The 22,539-nt window shown below is 39.6% G+C and overlaps 1 protein-coding gene across 1 annotated transcript in view; it reads right to left on the bottom strand.

Moving 5' to 3' along the window:
• Positions 1 to 22,539, bottom strand: part of MSH3 (mutS homolog 3) — a 322,177-nt gene that overhangs the window by 43,395 nt on the left and 256,243 nt on the right. Inside the window, exon 20 of the mRNA XM_073624435.1 lies at positions 15,712 to 15,869. Coding sequence (XP_073480536.1) covers positions 15,712 to 15,869 — 158 coding nt within the window. The remainder of the gene's footprint in view (positions 1 to 15,711; positions 15,870 to 22,539) is intronic.

Here is a 22,539-nt window from a genome sequence, read left to right as displayed (position 1 = left end):
ATTTAACTGAAGAATATGTAAGGGAATTGCTTAGATAATGATGTACAAAATAAGATACAAGTAAATTATATAATTTAAATAATTTTAATACTGTTATGTTATTTTGTACTGTAGAAACTTCCTCTCATTGTTGTGACGGAGCTGGATTTGTGAAACGCATTGAGAAATTTGGTATCCCCAACAATGTGCAGAACAAAAACATTTGTTTAGTTTCGATTAGTTATTTACACAAATTAGTTTATTTCAATTTGTTTAATCCGTTTTCGGAATTCGTTTTGTTTATCCGTATTCAAATCTATTTGAATCGATTCGAAAAGTTTTCCAATTTCCAAAGAGAATAAAATAGAATAGAAAACAAAGGAATGGAATAGAAAAGAATATAAAACTTTAAATAATAGAATATAATAGGGTAAAGCAGAACAAAATAGGATAGAAAATAAAAGAACAGAATAAAATGGAACAGAAACAAATATAATAGAATAAAATAAGAATAGAATAAATAGAAAGTTTATAACCATCTTCTGAAATTCGAATAGAAAAGAATTAAAAAACAATAGAATAGAATTGAAATAATATAACCAGTTTCCAAAATTCAAATCGATTCAATCTGAATTTGAATAGAATAGAAAAGAATAGAGTAGAATAGAAAATAACACAATAGTATAGAAAAAACATCAAAATATAATTGAATGAATCTAACCATCTTCCTATTCTAATCTATTATGTTCTATTCTATTTAAATTGATTCTATTTGAATTTTGGGAAATGGTTATATTCTTTCTATTCTATTGTTTTTTAAATGATATTATTTTTCCATTTGTTTATTCTATTCTTTTCTATTCAAATTTATTCTATTCGAAATTTGAATTTCAGAAGATGGTTATATTCTTTCTATTCAATTCAATTGTTTTTTCTATACTATTCTATTTTCTATTCTATTCTTTTCAAATTCAAACAGATTCTATTTGAATTTAAGGAAATGGTTATATTCTATTCTATTCTAGTCTATTTTATAAATATGTATTCAAATTTATTCTATTTGAAATTTGAATTTCAGAAGGTGGTTATATTCTATGTTATTCTATTCTATTTGTTTCTAGTATATTTTAGTCTATTCTGTTCTTTTATTTTCTATTCTATTTTGTTCTGTTTTACACTATTCTATTCTTTTATTTTTTTTCTATTCTATTTTATTCTCTTTGGAAATTTGAAAACTATTCAAATTTTCGTTTGAATTTTTTTTCATTATTTCAGATTCGTTTAAATTTGGTACTATTATAATTTGGGAATTCAGATAAATCCGAATTTCCGGAAAACGAAAATTCATCTTGAAATTAACCGCATATGTCTAAAAATAATACAATTATATATTCAACCTAACGTTCTATGAGCTGTAGATAAGAACATTATAGGGGTTCCCAGAGAGCTTGTACTTTTGCTCAAGGGTTCTTTTGAGATTGAATAAGGCTGTGTTGGGTTGTTGATTTAGCATACTAATTTTTACATGACAAAATCTCCAATATGTGCAAATCCTTCTTTCGGGCATGATACCATTATTGTGCATTCGCAGCTAAGAGAGTGAAGAAATCAGACAGTCTGGAGTTTTTTTTCTTTTCACCCAACATGCATTGTATACTACCTGAACAGTGCATGCTGGACAAAGTCCTTAATGAGTGGTTAAAAACAGAGTTCAGTGTCATTTTATGAGGCTTGAGGACAGTAGCCAAGAACCACTGGACTACACTACTGCTATAAACAGATTTTGTTTTGTTTCTATAAGCTGCAGCATACAGTATATGTCACTGCTCTTTTGTTTTATACATCGGAATGTCACAGTAGGACCGTACTTTAACTTGAGATTATGTACAAAGAAAAATATACTTTACTGTGTTGCACAAATATCTCAACCTAACCCCCTAGTGATATCTAGAGTGATTAGAGCCACTCTATACTTCTTTATACATTAATTCAAAGTAAGTGACGCTCTACTCTTTATTTTAGATGCAAATGCCATGGCTTATGACACAGGGGACGCACAATATCAAAGTACAAATTCTTTGATTTTAAATCAAACTGTATCTGAATCTGATATCAAACACCGCTGGACATTCTTCATTTACCAGATGTGCTTTTTTTGGCAGAATTTCCCTTCAGCTATTTATTCACTGAAATGTTATATCAAAAGCAAAGGTCATAGCGAACAATAAAGTTCACAATCTCCATATAGCAGAGATTTGACATACATATGCATAGGGAAATGGAAAGAAAACATCAGCGTGGTGCCTGCCTCATTTATGAATCCAGATAACAAGTACTGAGCTACAAACGTGGACAAACTTGTTGCTACCCTTACCGCTCTTTGAAACAATGCTTCTATCCTCCTAAAAAGTGATGAAATTAAACATAATGGTCTCATGTATACCTGTATGCCTTTGGTATGTTATAGAGCAGTGGTCTCCAAACTGCGGCCCCTTGCTTGCTCTTATCTGTCCCTTGGGGCACCATTCTTCCAACTGATATGAAGCATCCATCCTCCCACTAACACCAACAATGGGGCACCATTTCTCCCACTGACACCAACCATGGATCACTATTCCTTCCACCGACACCAACGATGGGTCACTATTCTTCCTACTAATATTTAAATGATTGGCCAATGGGGCACTATTCCTCACACTAATACCAACGATGGGGCACAATTTCTCCTACTCATATAAATGACTGGGCATTATTCTTTACATTGATATCAACAATGGGGATCTATTCTTGCCACTGACCACAAGTGCTATGTAATTTATTCCTACTCACACGGACCACCAACCCATAGACATTGGGGTTGATTTTCTAAAGCTGGAGAGTGCAAAATCAGGCTCACTTCTGCATAGAAATCAATCAGCTTCATGGTTGTATTGCCAAAGCTTAATTGAACAAGGTGAGGTTAGAAGCTGATTGTCTACCATGCAAAGCTGTACCAGATTCTGAGCGCCCCAGTTTTAGTAAATTTACCCCTATGGCTACTCCCACTGGCCTCACTCTGCTGTACCCCCAAAGTCTAAAGGACAGTAAACTGACCCTTTGTTTAGAAAGTTTGGAGACCCCTGTTATAAAGTGAAGGAAAAAGAGAAGAGAGATAATTCATTGTTTATTATACGAGATATGCTAAAATGGCCTAGGCAGATTTGTTGGTACCTGTAGAAAAGATCATAAATAGTTTGATCATGGTAATATTTCAAACTAACAGTTGTCTATAATTAGTATCGTACGTGTCTTCAAATCTTGTAATTAGTCAGTTAATTTAAATGCAGAAAAGTAATCGCTGTAATCTGCTGCAACATTGTGTGCATCACACTGAACATAGACCAGAGAGAGCAAAGAAAAGAGTTATCAGAGGAGATCAGAAAGAACATTATAGACCAGTATTTCAAAGATAAAGGCTCTATGGCCATCTAGAAGCAGCTTTATGTTCCTGTGACTACAGTTACAAAGATTATTAGGTAGTGGCAACATTCCCATGCAAGGTCCTATGGAGTCACCCTCAAGTGCATCTAGGGCGATGTAATGACGCTGCCTGTGCCAACATGCATAGGCAGCCTGAGAAGACACCCCTTTTCTCCTCCTCCAGGAAAGGTGATTGGCAAGTGGATTTCGAAGCTCAGTCTCTGGAGCCACTGTCATTCACTTTCTTTAGAGGAGGAACAGAGGACGTCATGTGTGTTTAGTAAGGGCTACCTGTGTGCGTGGGTACAGGCATATGATAGCGGAGCAACTTTGTTGGAGCCAAACCATTTTTCATCAGTGTATGCATTACAGAGGCAGGTTACTGCTTATTATGGGTATACCACTATGATTTACAAAAGGTTTGTTTTTAGTGATTTTATGGGCTAGGGCAGGGGTCTCCAAACTACGACCCCTTGCCAGATTTTAGCTGGCCCTCTGATGTAAGAGGGTAACCTGATGGGGACCCCTATAAGGGGGGACTCTGATGTAAGGGGGACTTTATTGAGAGCTGTGATGCAATAGGGAACCTGATGTAAGGGGGGATACTGATGGGGACACTGATGGGCTCATAATCATTTGGAATTTAATTGCTTTGTTTTGCTGGAGTTTTTTCTCTTTTGCTCTAAATCATATCATGCTGATAAAAAAAAAAAAAAAAAAAAAAAAAAAAAGCATTCCCAACTAAAATGCATTTAAATGAGATTTGTTCATTTATAAAACAAACATTTTTTTTTGATTATTTGAAAAATGTATGATGTGGCCTTCATACTGAAAGGTTTGGAGACCACTTGTACTGTTGTATTTTTATATAATCATTTTTTTGTAACTCTATAAACATTTAATAATTGCTGTGCAACACTTGTTTTAGGAATGCTTTTTAATGGAGATGGAAGATTTTTGTGTTTGAACCATTTTTACATTTATGTACGTTTATGGAATATCACATACTATATGTGGTTTAGTTGTATACTTTCCTTAGATGTCCGATACTTAAATAATGATTTTGTAATTATTAGATTACAGTGGTGTGGAATGATAAAAAGTTTTTTGGTTGTTGTTTGTAGAATTTTCAGTGTGGTAGATCCCTTTTCACAGTTGTGCTGTGCAATTTGTTGATCATCATCGTGTTCCTCTAGCACAGAGAGGATCTAACCCTGCCTCACTATACCAAGACTAAAAAAAAAAAAAAAAAAAAAAAAACAGCACTTAAATGCTTAGAATATAATTATCCAGTTCACATTGAATATACAATTCCCCCTTTATTGGGCTACTTTTTACAGTATATCTATTTGCAAAAAAAAAAATAAAAATTGCCTGGTGACCTTTACAATTGCCTTTGTTAGTGAAGAAAATAATTAACACAAGGTCCCTGCAGGCTGTCTGCTTGTTGTTCCAATTAAATCTATCCTGGATCACACAAGGCAGGAACATATTTTTCTCAAAGTTGTTGTGAGTAAAAAGTCAGGACACTTTCTATTTAACCACTTGCCGACCGCCGCACACAGATGTACGTCGGCAGAATGGCACAGGCAGGCAAATGGGCGTACCTGTACGTCCCTTTGAATTTAGTGCCCATCGGGTGCGCGACGGGAGCGTGCCCACAGGTCCTGGAAACCTTATGTTCACCGGTGGCCTGTGATTGCAGTGAGGAGAGGCGGAACGGTAAACAAGGCATTTCCCTGTTCTGCCTAGCAACATGACAGAGATCCACTGCTCCCTGTCATCGGGAGCAGTGATTGCTGTCATGTTGTAGTGAGCCCATCCCCCCTACAGTTAGCACACCTCCCTATGACACACTTAACCCCTTGATCGCCCCCTAATATTTAACCCCTTCCCTGCCAGTGTCATTTATACAGTAGTCAGTGGCTATTTGTAGCTCTGATCGCTGTATTAATGCCAATGGTCCCAAAATGGTGTCAAAAGTGTCCGATGTGTCCGCCATGATGTCACAATCCCGATAAAAATCTCAGATTGCCATCGCCGTCAATACTAGTTAAAAAAAAATAACAACAATAAAAATGCCATAAAATATCCCCTATTTTGTAGACACTATAACTTTTGCACAAACCAATCAATATACACTTATTAAGATTTTTTTTTTACCAAAAACATGTAGAATACATATCGGCCTAAACTGAGAAAGAAATTTGTTTTTTTACATATTTTTTGGAGATATTTATTAGAGCAAAAAGTAAAAAAAATATTGTTTTTTTTTTTCCAAAATTGACGGCCTTTTTTTGTCAAAAAATAAAAACCGCAGAGGTGATCAAATACCACCAAAAGAAAGCTCTATTTCTGGGAAAAAAAGGACATCAATTTTGTTTGGGTGTAACGTTGCACGGCCCTACAATTGTCAGCTAAAGCGATGCAGTGCCGAATCACAAAAAATGCTCTGGTCAGGAAGGGGGTAAAATCTTCCAGGGCTGAAGTGGTTAATAGCTAATACTTATTCTGTATTAAGAGAAATAGCAGCACCACTGTTTGAAAAACATGTCAGATTGAAAAAAAAAGTATTAAAATAGAACTAATGTGCTGCAGCATGTAACGATCAGTGCATGTGCATTTACGGTTTTCCCTTAAGGCCCGTACACACGATACGAAAATCGGAAGTAAAATTTCGTCCGACGAATGAGCTACCGATTTTCGGATTGTTAGTACGGTGCTTTCTACAGCCGATGCCGATTTTTTGCCCGACAAAAGCCGGATGTGCAGACTATAAAACTTTTGTCGTACGTGAACTCAACACCTGATTTTTGTTTAACTAGTACGGTTTTCATCCAAAAGAAAAATCATAAGAGCAAGACTGTGCATGCTCAGAAATGAAAGAATACATACAAAACTATTCAACACATTACGTCACTTCTGAAGTGTTATTCTGTCCTACGAGAATTTTCGTATGGTTGGTAACCTCTTCACTTTTGACATGAGTCTAGCATGCAACAAAAAATGGACGAACAGTCGACCGAAAATCTGTTCGTGTGTGCGAGGCTTTAGGGGCTGTGATGTTAATGGGGTGCTGTAATGTAAAGTGGGCTGTATTGTAAAGAGGGTGCTGTGATGTAAAGGGGGGATTGCAATGTAAGGCTGTTTAAAAAGCAACCATCTTGAAGGAACCTGTTCTGGTGAGTGTGCGCTGCACTGATGGAGGACAGAGCAAAGTGAAGTAATTTTCTTGTTACAGGAAGTAATCTCTAGAGGCATGGCCTCACTTTGGCCGAGTGAAGATGAGTGACTAAGAGCTCCCCTGTGCCTGATAGGCTGTATTGTGTACTGCAGGTTATCTATGCCATTAGGAATACCAAAACTGGGAAGTGTAATCATCAGCACTCACATCTGCTGATGCTAGTTCTTCCAGCCAGCAGACCCTTTGACTTTCCCAAAGCACAGACCAAACTAGGTGTTGGGCACCTAACACATCCACTCAGACCCACTGCCACCCCAGGGACACCCGCAGGTCCCAGAGGGCCCATCCTCCCAGCAAAACACACAGTACATAGTAGGTGAGGTTGAAAAAAAGACTCAAGTCCATCAAGTCCAACCTATGAGTACTTGGAGGACTCAATCAAAACCTTGCCCCTGAGTCCGTTGTGGCACCTCTCTTCCCTCTAAGTGCTCCTGAGAAGTTCAACATCACCGGATCTTAGACAAACACCTGTAATCATATATGACAGTGAGTTGCAGAATTTCCCTAAATGTCGGCCCACCAAAGTGGATCTGAACACCTAGCCAAAGAATAGAGGATGCACTGCACGCTGAAATTAAAGAGTTATGCTAAAAAAAATCCCTCATGGACTCTAGGGTCACCTCACTGGAGCACTCACACACAGACCTAAGGTGGTACTTAACCAACAACAGTAAAATCAATGTGTATATGCAGTAAAGCATTCTGGTTATACTCACTGTGGAACCTAACTGGTTAATCCGCTGAAAAAATAAAATATTTGATCCCGTCTTCTCTGATCCTCCCCTTCTTCCACAGTCCCCAAACCATCTCCTGATAGAACAGAGGCTAAGAGACAAGCAGCACATGCTCAGTTTGGTGTGTATTTCTAGAGTTTTTTTTCTTTTTCTCAGGAGAGTGCATGTGATCAGCACAAGGCCAATCAGCACTGTCGGGTCAGGGGTCATGCAGCCTCATAGGACAGTCAGAGCAGAATGAAAACTCCTCCTACAAGCTATAACCAGACACTGATAGAAATCACAAGACTGCTCTCACTGCTGATGAGAATAGGTATTTAGCAGTTTATATTTACTAAAACTATTGCATTTCCATGTTCTGTGTACTGTGGGAGACCAGATGTAGTGAATGCAGGGTCCTGGGTTTAGTAACACTTAAAGGTCTTAGAAAATCACACAAAGGCACAATCCAAGTTACTCCTTCTGCTGAACATTAAGAATTGCAACAGGAGCCACACCATAGGCCTTCCTCCAGCCATCCTGGGAGCTGGCCTTCCCCCTTAACACCATGTTAATCCAGCTACCACATGCTAACCTGTAAATCAAATGGGTGCACAAAATGTTTTATGGATTTGGCAACAAACCAGGCAAACTACTTGCTCAGGCCCTTAGAACAGTGGTTCTCAACCTCTGTCCTCAAGTACACCCAACAGGCCATGTTTTGGGAATCTCTCAGATAAAATAGCTGTCCAAAATACCAAGCCATTGACTCTGATTTATAGCACCTGTACAAGATAAAGGAAAACATACAAACATGGCTTGTTGGGGGTACTTGAGGACTGAGTTTGAGAACCACTGCCTTAGAAAACAGTGGTCTGCCTAACATTCCTACCATTACCTCCCCAAATAGAAAACTCCTCTCCGCAGACAATACAAAATAGTGGCAACGTTCAAAACATACAATTCCAGTTCTTATAACCTGCAACCCCATGGTGCCTCCTAACTTGCCCAAAACAGGGAAGACTCAGATTAAAAATGATATTTTGGAAGCAATTCTCCACTCCGTTCTTGTGGACCTGCACTGAACTGGAAACTCGTATAACAACTGGGAATGTAACCCCTTGCTTACTGGGCACTTATACCCTCTCTTCCTGCCCAGGCCAATTTTCAGCATTCTCACAGTTTGAATGACAATTGCACGGTCATGCAACACTGTACCCATATGACATTTTTATAATTTTTTCACACAAATAGAGCTTTCTTTTGGTGGTATTTAATCAACAATGGCTTTTTTATTTTTTGCTATAACAAAAAAAAGACCAAAAATGATGAAAACAAACAACAAAACATTTTCATTATTTGTTATAAAATTTTTCTCCTTCACTGATGGGCATTGATAGGCTGCACTGGTAGGTGGCACTAATAGGTGGCACTGGAGGGGACTGATTAGCAGAACTGGTGGGCAGTAAGGGGACTGATGTCCCCCTAACAGAAGCCAGTGAACGGCTTTCTTCTTTTCTTCACGCTAACAGCGTGAGGGGAAAAAAAAAAGCCGATTACGGCTTCTGTTTACCACGTGATCAGCTGTCAGCCAATGACAGCTTATCACGGAAGTAAAGGGCCCACTGTGATTGGCCCTTTACCTCTATCTGTGATCAGCCAAGTCCCAAGGACTCGGCGATCACAGAGCGTGCCGCCCACGTGCCCCCTGGGGCGAACACAGGCAGTGCGAGAACGGGAGGATGTCCATGTACGCCCTCCCGACAAAGGAAGCCTGCTCTGTAGCCGTCTTTTTGGCTATAGCGCAGGCGCCAAGAATTTAACCTGTACCATTTCCTACACCAAAACTGGCAAGGCCCCAGGCTCAGGTAGTTTAACTCTCCCATATTATAAGTTTCTACCTCTCTTGTCCATGCATTTCTTGGCAGTATACAATATTTTAGTTATGGAGCACAACATCTACAAAGACGCTCTGCAAGTGCACATTACAATTATTTAAAAGGAAAACAAGGACCCAAAGCAATATAAAAACTATCGTCCTATTTCTTTACTCAACTAGGATCATAAACTATACCCAAAAATCCTCTTATACTAGCTCATTTATCTTGACCCAGTAGGCTTCATACCCTTCAACAAAGAACCACAACAAGAGCCAATACCCTTATTCATATGGCCAGATAAAGGGCCATCCCAATACTTCTAATATCCACTGACAAGACCTTTTATTGAGTTTACTGGGAATTCCCCCACTCCACCCTTGAACACACTGGCCTTCAGACCAAGATATAATGGACAGGTGTGTATATTCAAGGTCAAAGTCAACGTCTTCCTTTCTGATTCATTAACAGATAAATTCACCTTTTGGAACATGGTACATGTTAAAGCCATATTTAGGGTGTCGCTATAAGCTCCCCTTGTTATTTAATGTTCCTTCATAACATGTTATGCTCTCTCCCCCATCAAATAAAAGAATTCGGTATCTCCAGCAAATATTTGTATTTTTTTTTTTGTCAACAACTGGATGTGTAATAAAAGGTAGTTCCAGTACCACACTATTACTTCTCTTTTTGATGCAGCCTTATCTAAAACCTGTGGAATGATATCAAGCCAGCACTTCAGGCATTTATTCAGTAATTTTTATTTTTTTTTTGCACTGCCACATCTCAGGAGATGCTATTATAGGGGGCAACTTGTAGTGAGACCGACCAACTGAGCAGCAAAGGTTTGTAAACAGAAAGCGCCAGCTGGCACAAGGACGTCTGTCTGAAAAAGCAGAAAAAAAGAGGGATAATAAAGGAACAAACAAGGAGAAAATATACAATTTTTCTCAAGCTGCAGGGTGCACAATAGTCCCATACACTTTCCAGCACTGTGAGCTGTGCAAAAATAAGTGAGGAGATTGCGAGTATGACTCCTCCTCTTGTGCCATAGACCCTTTGCGTGTTCCTGAAAGTGAGGAGAAAAGTCCATGCATGTTAAATGAAACACAATAACTGTTTTTACCTGCGTTCAATGCACACGTGAATGGACCCATAGGCTAAGTTTAGATGTGCAGCCATCATTGCTGAGCCTTTGAAAGGCGATCTGCAGTGGATCGGTTTCCAGAGCCGTTCAACATGTAGTGAAGAAGCGATATGTTGCCCCCTCACTGCATGTTTTAATCTTGTAAATACAGCACTGCAACGACCTGTTTTTACTTATCCCCAACTGCAAAGTACAAACAAGCCCTAATGCCCCGTACACACGGTCGGATTATCCGACGGAAAATGTGTGATAGGACCTTGTTGTCAGAAATTCCGACCATGTGTAGGCTCCATCACACATTTTCCATCGGATTTTCCGACACACAAAGTTTGAGAGCAGGATATAAAATTTTCCGACAACAAAATCCGTTGTCGGAAATTCCGATCGTGTGTACACAAATCCGACGGACAAAGTGCCACGCATGCTCAGAATAAATAAAGAGATGAAAGCTATTGGCCACTGCCCCGTTTATAGTCCCGACGTACGTGTTTAACATCACCGCGTTTAGAACGATTGGATTTTCTGACAACTTTGTGTGACCGTGTGTATGCAAGACAAGTTTGAGCCAACATCCGTCGGAAAAAATCCTAGGATTTTGTTGTCGGAATGTCCAAACAAAGTCCGACCGTTTGTACGGGGCATTGGAATGACCTAGCTGTGTACCTATAACCAACTGTTTCAGAAAGCCAGTATTTGCACATGATCTTTAGGGATCCTCAGCACAGGTGTAGCGGGGCAGGCACACTAATGATAAGGCATGGCATGAGAGACTGTCTTCTATGTACATGTGGGGTCACTTTGCTTTGTATGAAAATGACATGACATGCAGAAATCTTTCAGTGCAAAAGGTAAATATAGTGTACTTTCAGTAGATGTGACTTTTACACATCTACATGGTTGCTTTTACACACTTTCAACACTGTAATACATACAGAGATTTGCAGATAACAGTGCCTTGAAAAAGTATTCATACCCCTTGAAATTTTCCACAATTTGTCATGTTACAACCACAAATGTAAATGTATTTTATTAGGATTGTATGTGATAGACCAACACAAAGTGGCACATAAGTGTGAAGTGGAAGGAAAATGATAAACGGTTTTCAAAATTTTATACAAATAAACATCTAAAGAGTGTGGTGTGCAATTGTGTTCAGCCCCCCGAGTCAATACTCTGTAGAACCACCGTTCGCTGCAATTACAGCTGCAAGTCTTTTTGGGGATGTCTCTACCAGCTTTGCACATCTCAAGCTTTGCCAGATTGGATGGAGAGCGTCCGTGAAGAGCAATTTTCAAGTCTTGACACAGATTCTCAATTGGATTTAGGTCTGGACTTTGACTGGGCCATTCTAACACATGAATATGCTTTGATCTAAACCATTCCATTTGTAGCTCTGGCTAGGGTTGTTGTCCTGCTGGAAGGGGAACCTCCGCCCCAGCCTCAAGGCTTTTGCAGACTCCAACAGGTTTTCTTCTAAAATTGCCCTGCATTTGGCTCCATCCATTTTGTCATCAACTCTGACCCTGTCCCTGCTGAAGAAAAGCATCCCCACAACATGATGCTCCCATCACAATGTTTCAGAGTAGGGATGGTGTGTTCAGGGTGCCCTAGAATGTCAATTATAATGCCATAAAATAAAATAATAGCCAATGCATAACAACATCTCTCACCTGAGCTATTGATCTCTGCATCTCCTCCAGAGTTACCATGGGCCTCTTGGCTGCTTCTCTGATGAATGCTCTCCTTGCCCGGCCTGTCAGTTTAGGTGGACGGACATATCTTGGTAGGTTGCAGTTGTGTCATACTCTTTCCATTTTCCAATGATGGATTGAACAGTGCTCCGTGAGGTGATCAAAGCTAGGGAAATATTTTTTTTTAAATCTAACCCTGCTTTAAACTTCTCCACAACTTCATCCCTGACCTGTCTGGTGTGTTCCTTGGGCTTCAGGATGCTGTTTGTTCACTAAGGTTCTCTAATAAACCCCTGAGGGCTTCATGGAACAGCTGTATTTATAATGAGATTAAATTACACACAGGTGGACTCTATTTACTAATTAGGTGACTGCTTATTGCAATTGGTTTGACTAGATTTTAGTTCAGGATATCAGAGTAAAGGGGGCTGAATATAAATTAACGCCACACTTTTCAGATATTTGTTTGTAAAAAAATTCTGAAAACCATTTATCATTTTCCTTTTTACTTTACAATTATGTGCCACTTTGTGTTGGTCTCTCACATAAAATCCCAATAAAATACATTTAAGTTTTTAGTTGCAACATGACAAAGTGTGGAAAATTTCAAGGGGTATGAATACTTTTTAAACCAGTGTGCCTTCTGGATTCTTTAAGGGTGCCAATTTGCCCCAAATTGCCCACAAATTGTCAACAAGCTGCCGAGTGGATCAAGCCTGCCTTTTTTGTTACACAAAGACACAGGTTTTTATTGTGCAGCATTACAACCTTAGGTCCTGTGTAGGCCAGCTGCCAGCCTGTGTGCCCCTTCCCTGTTCCTCTCTATCAGCACTGTTGTTACACTGGCTGAATGAGGAATAAAAATTGAGGGGGAAGAGAAATGCTTGATTACTAGTTAGTACCAGCGTGAAAAGGTATACTGCTTTGTAAAATTAAATCATTGCTAATGTTGGTGGCCCACATGTGTGAATACTGGTGTAATATGTAAAACTATTAGTTCCGGGGGCATGGCCTGAAGTGGCATGGCGTAGGGTGCTTTAACTGTGAGCTCCGCTGTACATTACTCCTGCTGTCAGAAATCCTGGGGATATCCTGTCCGTTTTTGCTGCTTGATCTACTCCTAAGGTATTGTACACCCTGAGCTGGCCAAATTCCGCTACACGAGGAGGGGGAGACTGAGAAGGAAATGGCGCCGAACCCCCTGCAGAGCTTGAGCAGGCCGCCGGAGAAACCGCCAGGGTACTTGAGGCGATATCACAGTGCCAGACCACGTTAACTGCAAAAAATTGAAGAGGTGAAGGTGGATATCTTCCTGCTAAGGCAAGATTTCCAGAAACTGTGTGAAAGGGTGACAGAGACTGAGCGACGGATTAGCCAAGTAGAGGATGACATCCCCTGGATACAGGTCTCCAATGAACATCTACAACACCAGCTTCATTCTCTCATGCAGAACCAAGATGACATGGAGAACAGGCTGAGATGCTGTAACCTCTGCTTGTGGGCTTGCCCGAAGGGCTCGGATCCCCAATCCTTCCTTGAAAATCTGCTCATCAACACTTATGGCAGGGAGGCCTTCTCAACCTCCTTCATTGTCGCGCCCAATTCACTGAGACCAAGCTTCAGCTGCAGGTCAAACACCTGAAGTATGCCATGCTAGATTGCGTGTAGTGGGTGATGATCAGGTGCACTTCTTCGAGGACCCTGAGTCGGTGATCGCATGGCTGGAGCGCCGCGATGGCACCAACCAACCTCCATCATGATCCACGCACCTGGATGTCTTCCTTTTGGGTCGCAATACTCATTAAAGCACCACATCTCCTTATGCAGTTTTCAAATAAGATTCTCCAACTGCATCTGAGTTTCCTCTACCCACGATCTGTGCCCCATCTATTTTTTCCCCTTCTCCACCCTATGCTTGCACATAACTGTTCTCCCTTTCCTCAAGCATCCTTTGATGCTGCAAAATGGAATATTTCCTCTCATGCCTAACCAGTTATTCCCCAATTCCCACTTATTATACACTGGCTGGAGCTCCTGGAGACTTTTCCGGGGACTGTAAATGGCCCCCCTGCCTGCCTAAACATCTCCCCACGGGCCTTGTTCCATGGCATGTCCGCACCTAGCAGACGAGCCCCCTGCACCATGTTTGCCCCCTTCTGCACTAGCGTAGTGCTGGAACTTTGTTTCTGTATTTGCACCATGTTCACTGTTTAAGCGGAGTTTCCCTGGCCAGCACATGCATCCCTGTTGCACCCAAGCAACCCTGAATGTGTTTTCTCAGGTTGGTCCAGTGTCTGCAGTTCACTTTATTTTAAGACAGTTTGTTTGTTTTTGTTATATATTGCTAATGAGGTTATACAGCAATCTTTATTCCTTACATCATTGATTCTCGCAATATTGGATATTTTATCCTTGCAATATAGTAAATGTTAAAGCTATTAGTTTAATTTTGTACATTTTCAAGTAGGGTTGAGATTGAGTATAATTTTAAAGGGTGCTTTGACTGAAAAAAGCATGAGAAACACTGGATTAGCCTAAGGCCTGTTCAGATAATACGCAAGCTCCATAGGGAATGCATTGTTTTGAATATGTTGGCCAACTCACAGGCTAGCATGGTGTGAGGGAGCAGTAAAATTATTGCATATTACAGCATAGCAGGAAGGAGTCCGAGTATGTAATATGCAAATATGGCTGCCCTTATGTATGGTCGTAAGTAGCTATCTATTGTTCAATTAAACATTTTAAACTCTCTTTTACATATTCAATATATAACCCTTTGAGAAGACTATATATTTACTTTAAAGGATTCAGGTTAAAGTGTTACTAACCCCACAACAGTAAAATCAGTCTGTATATGCAGTAAAGCATGCTTATAATACTCACTATGGAACCTAAGGGGTTAATTCTCTGCATTGTGTAAAAAGGCTGTTTGATCCCGTCTTCTCCAATCCTCCCCTTCTTATACTGTCTCAAATCCATCTGCTGATAGAACAAAACCTTGGAGGCACTCTGCACATGCTCAGTTTGGTGTGAGTGAATGCAGGGTCCTGGGTTTAGTAACACTTTAAGCATTTTTGGTGTTGTTCCCCTCTGGACTGGAAAACATCCATGTTGGAATTTCTGGAACTTGTCTGATAGCTTGTGTGGACTATGAGCTGATACTAGAAGCAGAAGTATTTGAATCAGGACCACATAAACAATGGCTAGAGTTCTCTTCTAATTAAAATTCACACTATAATTGTACCTATATTTAACAAAACTCTAATAGTGGGAGACCATGTAGTAAATATATTATGGCAAATACAGGGATGCTGTCTTAGCTGCCATTTTTTGAAAATGCTGGTTGACTGGCTATTATGCTGACCCACTTTTTTCAATGCAGACCTATACATTTTGATTTCCAAAAAAAAGTCACATATATGACTAATAATGTAAATAGCTTTGTAAGTTGTGTGACCTAAGGTCTTATCATATAACTGCTGTGTAGCCAGTGCAGTAGCATCATTCAGCACCTGCTGGATGTCAACATGCATGGGCACCAAGGTTCTTCTTTAATCTTCAGTCTTCACTATGCTGATATAGAGCACAAGGTGTACTGTACCTGGTATACATTCCATCCACAATACCAATAGTGGCTTCTTCTGCCGGCACATAGGAGCCAAACTGTGCCATGACTGTTATAAGAGCCACCTGTTTGATGTATGAGCTCTTTCCACCCATGTTAGGCCCAGTGATTATCATTACTCTTTCCGTGTTTGCCTGCAGAAAGGTGGAAAGCCATGATTTATTATTTCAGCAATTACAACCATGATTATTTAACAAACAGGCAGTTCTTATGGAAACTTAAACAGACATTTTCAAACATGAGGCCCAGGATAGGGAGAACTAACATTTAACTGAATAGACACCTAACTGTGCTGAAGATGTTAATAAAGAGATTATCACGACCAACACCTGTTGTTTTCCTGCTTTTCAAATCCTTAGGTTTATGGGTTCTTATGTCAAGCAAAGCTGTACAGCACCTATGGTGATATTTAAATTCACATCTAAGAGCAAAAAAATAAAATAAAAAATACTCTCGAGGCCATAACTCAAAAATAAAAATATAACAAAGTCTAATCTAAACTTATAAAACTTTTTTTGAAGTTTAAAGCTGAACAAATGCACTGCCTAGAATACTCTGACCTTTGCTATTATTGAAACCATTTTTTAAATGTTTCTATTATGTTACCTTATGTTCACATTCTGTCAGCCTTTGCATTTCCATCTCCATTTGAAAAATGCCAGCCCGGGATAGGGTAGTGCTATGGTTTATTTGGTGATGAAGGTTAATGCCAAAAAAATATATATTTCCAGGCAGACAATGGACTAATGTGCTGTTGGAAGCTCATTAGCCATTTTAAATGGCAATTATGTGTTATTGACAGCAACTAAAATGGCAAATTTCAGTCTAACCAAGTGGGTATGGCTGGTTGGGCAACAGTTTCTGGGAACATCCATATAAAGGCCAGGCTGTGCTGAGCTGCAAGTGGGCAGGTAGCAGACCCATCACTTGTCACTAATGCAACTGGAAGCTGTAACTGGTCCTCATGACATGAAGCAGCATGAAAAGAAGTTGTGCGTCTAACACTCAAAGGAAAACATTCATATTTATATAAACAGGGAATCAAAATGTTGCAGGGTACCTATTTTATCATAGCAATTTCTTTCTTGTTCATGAAGGGACAACTGGTTCAGAGCCATTTTGGGTACACAGAAGCATATAGAAGGACTTGAACATTCACAAAACAGCAAATAAATAAAAAAATAATGTCGACCAGCCCTGTATAACCCCTCCCAAACCCAGCATGCTTCAGTTTTTGTAGAAGAGCTGTACTAGACATAGATTACAAACACAGAGGAGTGGAACTTCTATGATATAGTGTGTACAAAAATCCTATTTTCTCTCTCATTCAAGGGACACAAGATTTAGAATCAAATTGGATGCCCAAAAAACAGCCCAACTGAGGGGTGGGTAACAGTAACCAAACTAACAAGCCCACATAATAAAACAATAAAACTGGGGACAGCCTGGAGCTGCCTACTGTTCCCTCAGTAAGTCGTCAAGATATCCCACAAGAGGAATACCTTGGGAGTGTACTAAGGCTAGCACAGGTGACTACTTAGGGGAAAAAAAATCAGACCAAATAGCAGGGTCACAAGTTGTGCTGAGTACCCACAGCTAAAGATAAAGAGGATATGCAGGAAAAATAGGGACATGCAAATATGCATCCTTGAGGACCACAAAAGCTATAGAAGTCTCCCTCATGGAGGGAACCATGTATGCCCACAAAGCAGCTGCTGAAAGCAGGAGAGATGTAAAATGGTTGTAACCAAGTGTAGGCAGCAGCAAGGACTACCTGAGGTGAAACGGCTTGTCTCTTGCAAATAGCAGGAATGGCAGGAAATTGCTACCTCATGCTGAAAAGATAGGAACAGGAAGTGTGAAGTGCACCCACAACACATTAGCTAGTTACGCAGCAAATAATTCTTCAGTTCGTTACACCTTTCCATCGAAAAAATATAAAAAAGATGGTATTGATGGCACCAAATGGTACCAATAACTGTAGCTCCTGTGTCCAAACTTAACACTCACCAGAGTTTTCAGAGACTGGGTCACACCAAAGCCCATGTCACAGCTCTGGATCTGGAAAGCACAGCTTAGCAGCATGTAGAAGAAAACTTGGTTGAAGAAAAAAAAAACTCTTAAAAAAGAGAAAATAGCTAGTATAGAAGTCAAACTTTTCAGTAGAGAAAACACATCTATCCTCCCTAGATAGTAGCACAAAACTGAAGCACACTGGGAGTGGGAGATTTATACCAGGCTGGCTAAAGTCTTTTGTCTGTAAGGTGACAGTATAACCAAACTGTCTGAATTTTGTGTCCCTAATAAACTCTAATGCCCCGTACACATGGTCGGATTTTCCGACGGAAAATGTGTGATAGGACCTTGTTGTCCGACCGTGTGTAGGCTTCATCACACATTTTCCATTGGATTTTCCGACACACAAAGTTTGAGAGCAGGCTAATAAAATTCTCCAACAACAAAATCCGTTGTCGGAATTTCCGATCGTGTGTACACAAATCCGACGCACAAAGTGCCACGCATGCTCAGAATAAATAAAGAGATGAAAGCTATTGGCTACTGCCACGTTTATAGTTCCGACATATGTGTTTTACGTCACCGCGTTTAGAACGATTGGATTTTCCGACAACTTTGTGTGACCGTGTGTATGCAAGACAAGTTTGAGCCAACATTCGTCGGAAAAAATCCTAGGATTTTGTTGTCGGAATGTCCGATCAATGTCCGACCGTGTGTACGGGGCATTAGAGAAAGTAATTACAATATCCTATTTTATTTTTATCCGAAAGAATCTAAAAAAAAAAAAAAAAAAAAAAAAAAAAAAAAAAAGGCTACACACAAACAATGATCTACCTTGTTTTACCCATATTTTTGCCTTTCTGCTTAGCGAATCACCAACATGGAAGAAGTCCTGACCAGTTTACCTGTGTTAGGTCAGTGATTCGCAAAGCAGTGTAGCAAAAATAAGGATGACAGCCTTTGTGTTTTCACCTTCAAAAGCATGTAAACAATGGCATCGTCATTATTTTAAGCAGTTAGTGATGCATGCTGGGACATTTCTTAGGATCTCATGCAAGGTATTCAGAAGCACAGTGAGATTGCATAGCTAGGATCAGGCATGATTAGATTTTTTCCAAATAAAAGGCAGCTCATGCGCATGTTAAAAGTTTACTCGTACAAGCTATAAAAAGCATACGACACAATCAGTATAACACAGGTTTAGTAATATGCCATGTGCTCATTAATTTGGAGTTGTAAATGTCGGTTATATTTCAGCAACAAAACGTACGAATAGACTAACATTTGGTCTGGTCTATTGCAACACACTGTCTGCCAGATGTCTGTCATATAACAGTGATCACTAGTGATACTTGTCCTACTGAAAAGCAGCAAATGGAGACATAACAGAGATGCATCCCTCCATTCAAGTTCCACATGCTTTCTGCCGATCTCGTTAATACCATTGTAGTATGGGGATTCAAAATAGATTATTAAATAGAGATATGGTCATATTATTTTGGCCCCTCATATTTTACAAAAACAAATTTTCATAGTTTACTCCTTTTCCCAAATGAAACAGTATCTGCTTATTTTGGGTATGCTTCAGCTGCAACATAAGACTCAATTCACACTACCATGCTGTCACATGCAACTTTTGTTGTACAGAAGTGCATGACAATGAAAATCAAACGGTTTTTAATGATGCTTATTCACATCAATTGCAACTCAGCACAGCGCTATTTTGGAAAAAGTTCCTGTACTCCTTTGGTGAGATTAGCCTAAGAATGCATGCACCCATTAGATTTAAAAATACATATCGGGCCCTTAAATTTAGGCAGCTTAGGTTTTCTGGAAGGGGTAAAGTGAAAAATATAATTTTACCATTTGTTTTGAAATGTTCAAAATATATTTAGTTGTAAATGCTAACTGAAAGCAAGCCATAATGTTTTGCCTTTAACTTAAGAAAATTGGAATTCTGCTTAGCTGATGGGAGCTGAAACCAGTTGTTTTGTTAGTACTGTGCAGCAGTGATCACACATCTAGTCCTCTATACCCAAGGCCAGTTTACATCACTGAACCTTTCTACTTAGCTTCAGGGCACTCACTGATGTTGTTTCAAATAAAGATTACAGGTTACAGGCTATCATTAGATTGCCGCATAAATTGTCAGCTGGGGCTAGAAAAAACATTGCTGTACTACATAGCAACAATTCGATCTGAATACATGAGATTCAAAAATTACACCTTAAAGACTAAGCATTCATGCTGTATAAATATAATTTATTTCTCTGCACAAACAGGATATTTTGTGAGGCAATGCCATTTCCTTTACATAAATATGAATAGATTTTTCAGCTTATAGATTATACTGTATATTGCCTATCGTAAAGTATGCATTTGATCAAATGGTAGATGTTCACATGTTGCTTTTTGCCATGAAATAGAAAGGTGTGAGACACAGTTTGTCAATTTCCATAAAATAGTAAAATCCCCGTCTGATGAAGGGATTTCTTAAAGTGGACCTACAATCATATATATTTTTCACTGTACTAAAATGTTTAAGGGGCATATTTATAAAGCAGTGAACGTGACTTTCATCAAACATGGTCTGGTGGTGGATCAGTCACTGTCATTTAAAACACATGCACCTAGAAGGTTCACCTGCAGTGAATGTCAGATTCACTGCTTTATAAAAATAACTTTATGTATAATACTTGCAGGTATTTATTACCTCTCGAAGAGATTACAGAATGTACCATGGAGAGGGATGTACAATACTTTTATATCCAGCACAGGATGTAATCCACTTCCAGTGCTACCACTGGACTCTCAGGTCCCCCTAGGTAAACTACAGGAGTGGCATTTTCAAACTGCACCCTCACTGTGTACCTCGCAAGGAGAATTGTCCATTGAAGGAGGTTCAGCTGAATTGCCAGGAGCTCCAGGACATTAAAGGACATTGAAGGAAATTCTTCCTATGTTCACCCTCCCTGCACTGCAAGGGTGCCCAATACACCTTTATCGTCTTGGTGATTTACATTGGTCATCAGAATCTTATACCAAACTTGAAGAAAGGGCTTCCCAGAGGATAACATCAGAGATGCTGGCAACTAGTGCAGAGGCAATGACGGGTGAGAGCACAGCATACCCATAAATCCATATCTAGGGATAATGGCGATCTTTCCCCTTGTCACTGAATTGTATGTTGTGCAAAGTAGACTGCCTCAGAGGAAGCTACCAGCACTTTCATGCATCAACAACTCAGGGAAGACCAGAAAAGTCTCTGATGAAGTCTGAACTAGTCTTGTAATTTCTCAAATAAACTGGTGTTCTAATTCAGATCCAGATATTTTAGGCTTAGAGAGGGAGACAGGGAAGACTTCTAGAAACCAACTAGAATCCTCCTGAGATGACTCCCCTCAAAGTAGCAGGTCATTTTCATATCCGACCACTGAGACAACCCTCAGGTATAAAGCAGCCAGCACTTTGGTGAAAACCTGCATTGCCAACCTCAGTCCAAACTGATGAGCTTTCCCTACCAAAAATTGAAAAAACAGCCGATTTACAGAGATTGGTGCATAAAGGTACACGTTTTGATGTTGATTGATGGAGAGATGCTACCACAGAGTGAATGAACTCACATGAATACAAAAGAAAAATACAAAAAGATCCTATTTCTTGCCAAATTCTAGTATAAGGGTCTCATCCACTACCTACTGCTTTGGAACATGAGCAACAAGGCTAACACTGGATGAAATATCAATTCAGCAACCAAATATATAGAGCCTAATTTCTCATTTGTGGGATCCTTGAAGTTGGGAGAATAATATTTAGGAATAATCATAGCCTTATGGATAGGGATGCCTATCTCTTAGCAAAGTTCTCTGCAAAGGGGTAGCAAATTAAAAATAGTATGATAAGATTTGCTTGGGCACTTTCATCTATAAATAATGCAACTATCAAAAAAAAGAGTGGTAGTGGACTAAGCTGGAAGACCGCTTAGGCTTGTGTTGTGCATGCCAAATGCTAAAGCACATCTGAGTGGACATGTCCTACAACTTTTTGGTCTCATGGGCCTTGATAATTAAGGCAGAAACGAGGTATCTTCAGAGACCATCTGCAGATTTAGTTCTGAATCATTCAGATACTCAAAGTCAGAATCATCTGAGGAAATCAGTAACTCAAGGGCACTTTCTATGTGACTGGTGCTCAGGCTGCGACAACGTCTGCCCCAAGGTACAAGGCAAAAGTCAGCACTTCTAGTGTCTCAGAGTAGCTGCTGGAGAGATATGAAAAAAATTACACTATACCAAAGAAGGTAAGTGCCAAGCACCACATGTAAAGAGCCCAGGGAAATAATACCAGGGATAATAATTATGTTTAAATAATTTATTTATAGTATGAAAAAGAGTATACCAAATACCATAAAAATTACAATGGAGCAAAAATCTTACACCTAACATGTAGACAACGTTGTCTGGGACAAAGGACAAACACACATAGAAACAAACAACAAAGCAACAGACAAAACCCAAGCAAATATATATAGCATCAGAGCACTATCAATAAGTGCCAATTTGAAGCAGCTGTAATGCAAGCAATGGCCGTTGCAAAAATATAATAAAAAAATAATAAAAAACAAAAAAGGTGCCAGACTGTGGCTGGAGAGGATACCGCTATTGTGGAACAATCCTGGGGATAAGGGGAGGAGCTGCTGGGGAAACATTTAGTGTTCGTATCTTCAAATTTCAAATTTAAGATCGTCTTTCACATGCAGGAAAGAGTCCTGTGTGTCAGGGTCCTCCA

This window comes from Aquarana catesbeiana, linkage group LG01 (genome assembly GCF_042186555.1).
Source record: "Aquarana catesbeiana isolate 2022-GZ linkage group LG01, ASM4218655v1, whole genome shotgun sequence".
NCBI lineage: Eukaryota > Metazoa > Chordata > Amphibia > Anura > Ranidae > Aquarana > Aquarana catesbeiana.
The sequence above is the reverse complement of the archived record's forward strand: the minus strand, read 5'-3'. Positions and strand labels throughout refer to the sequence as shown.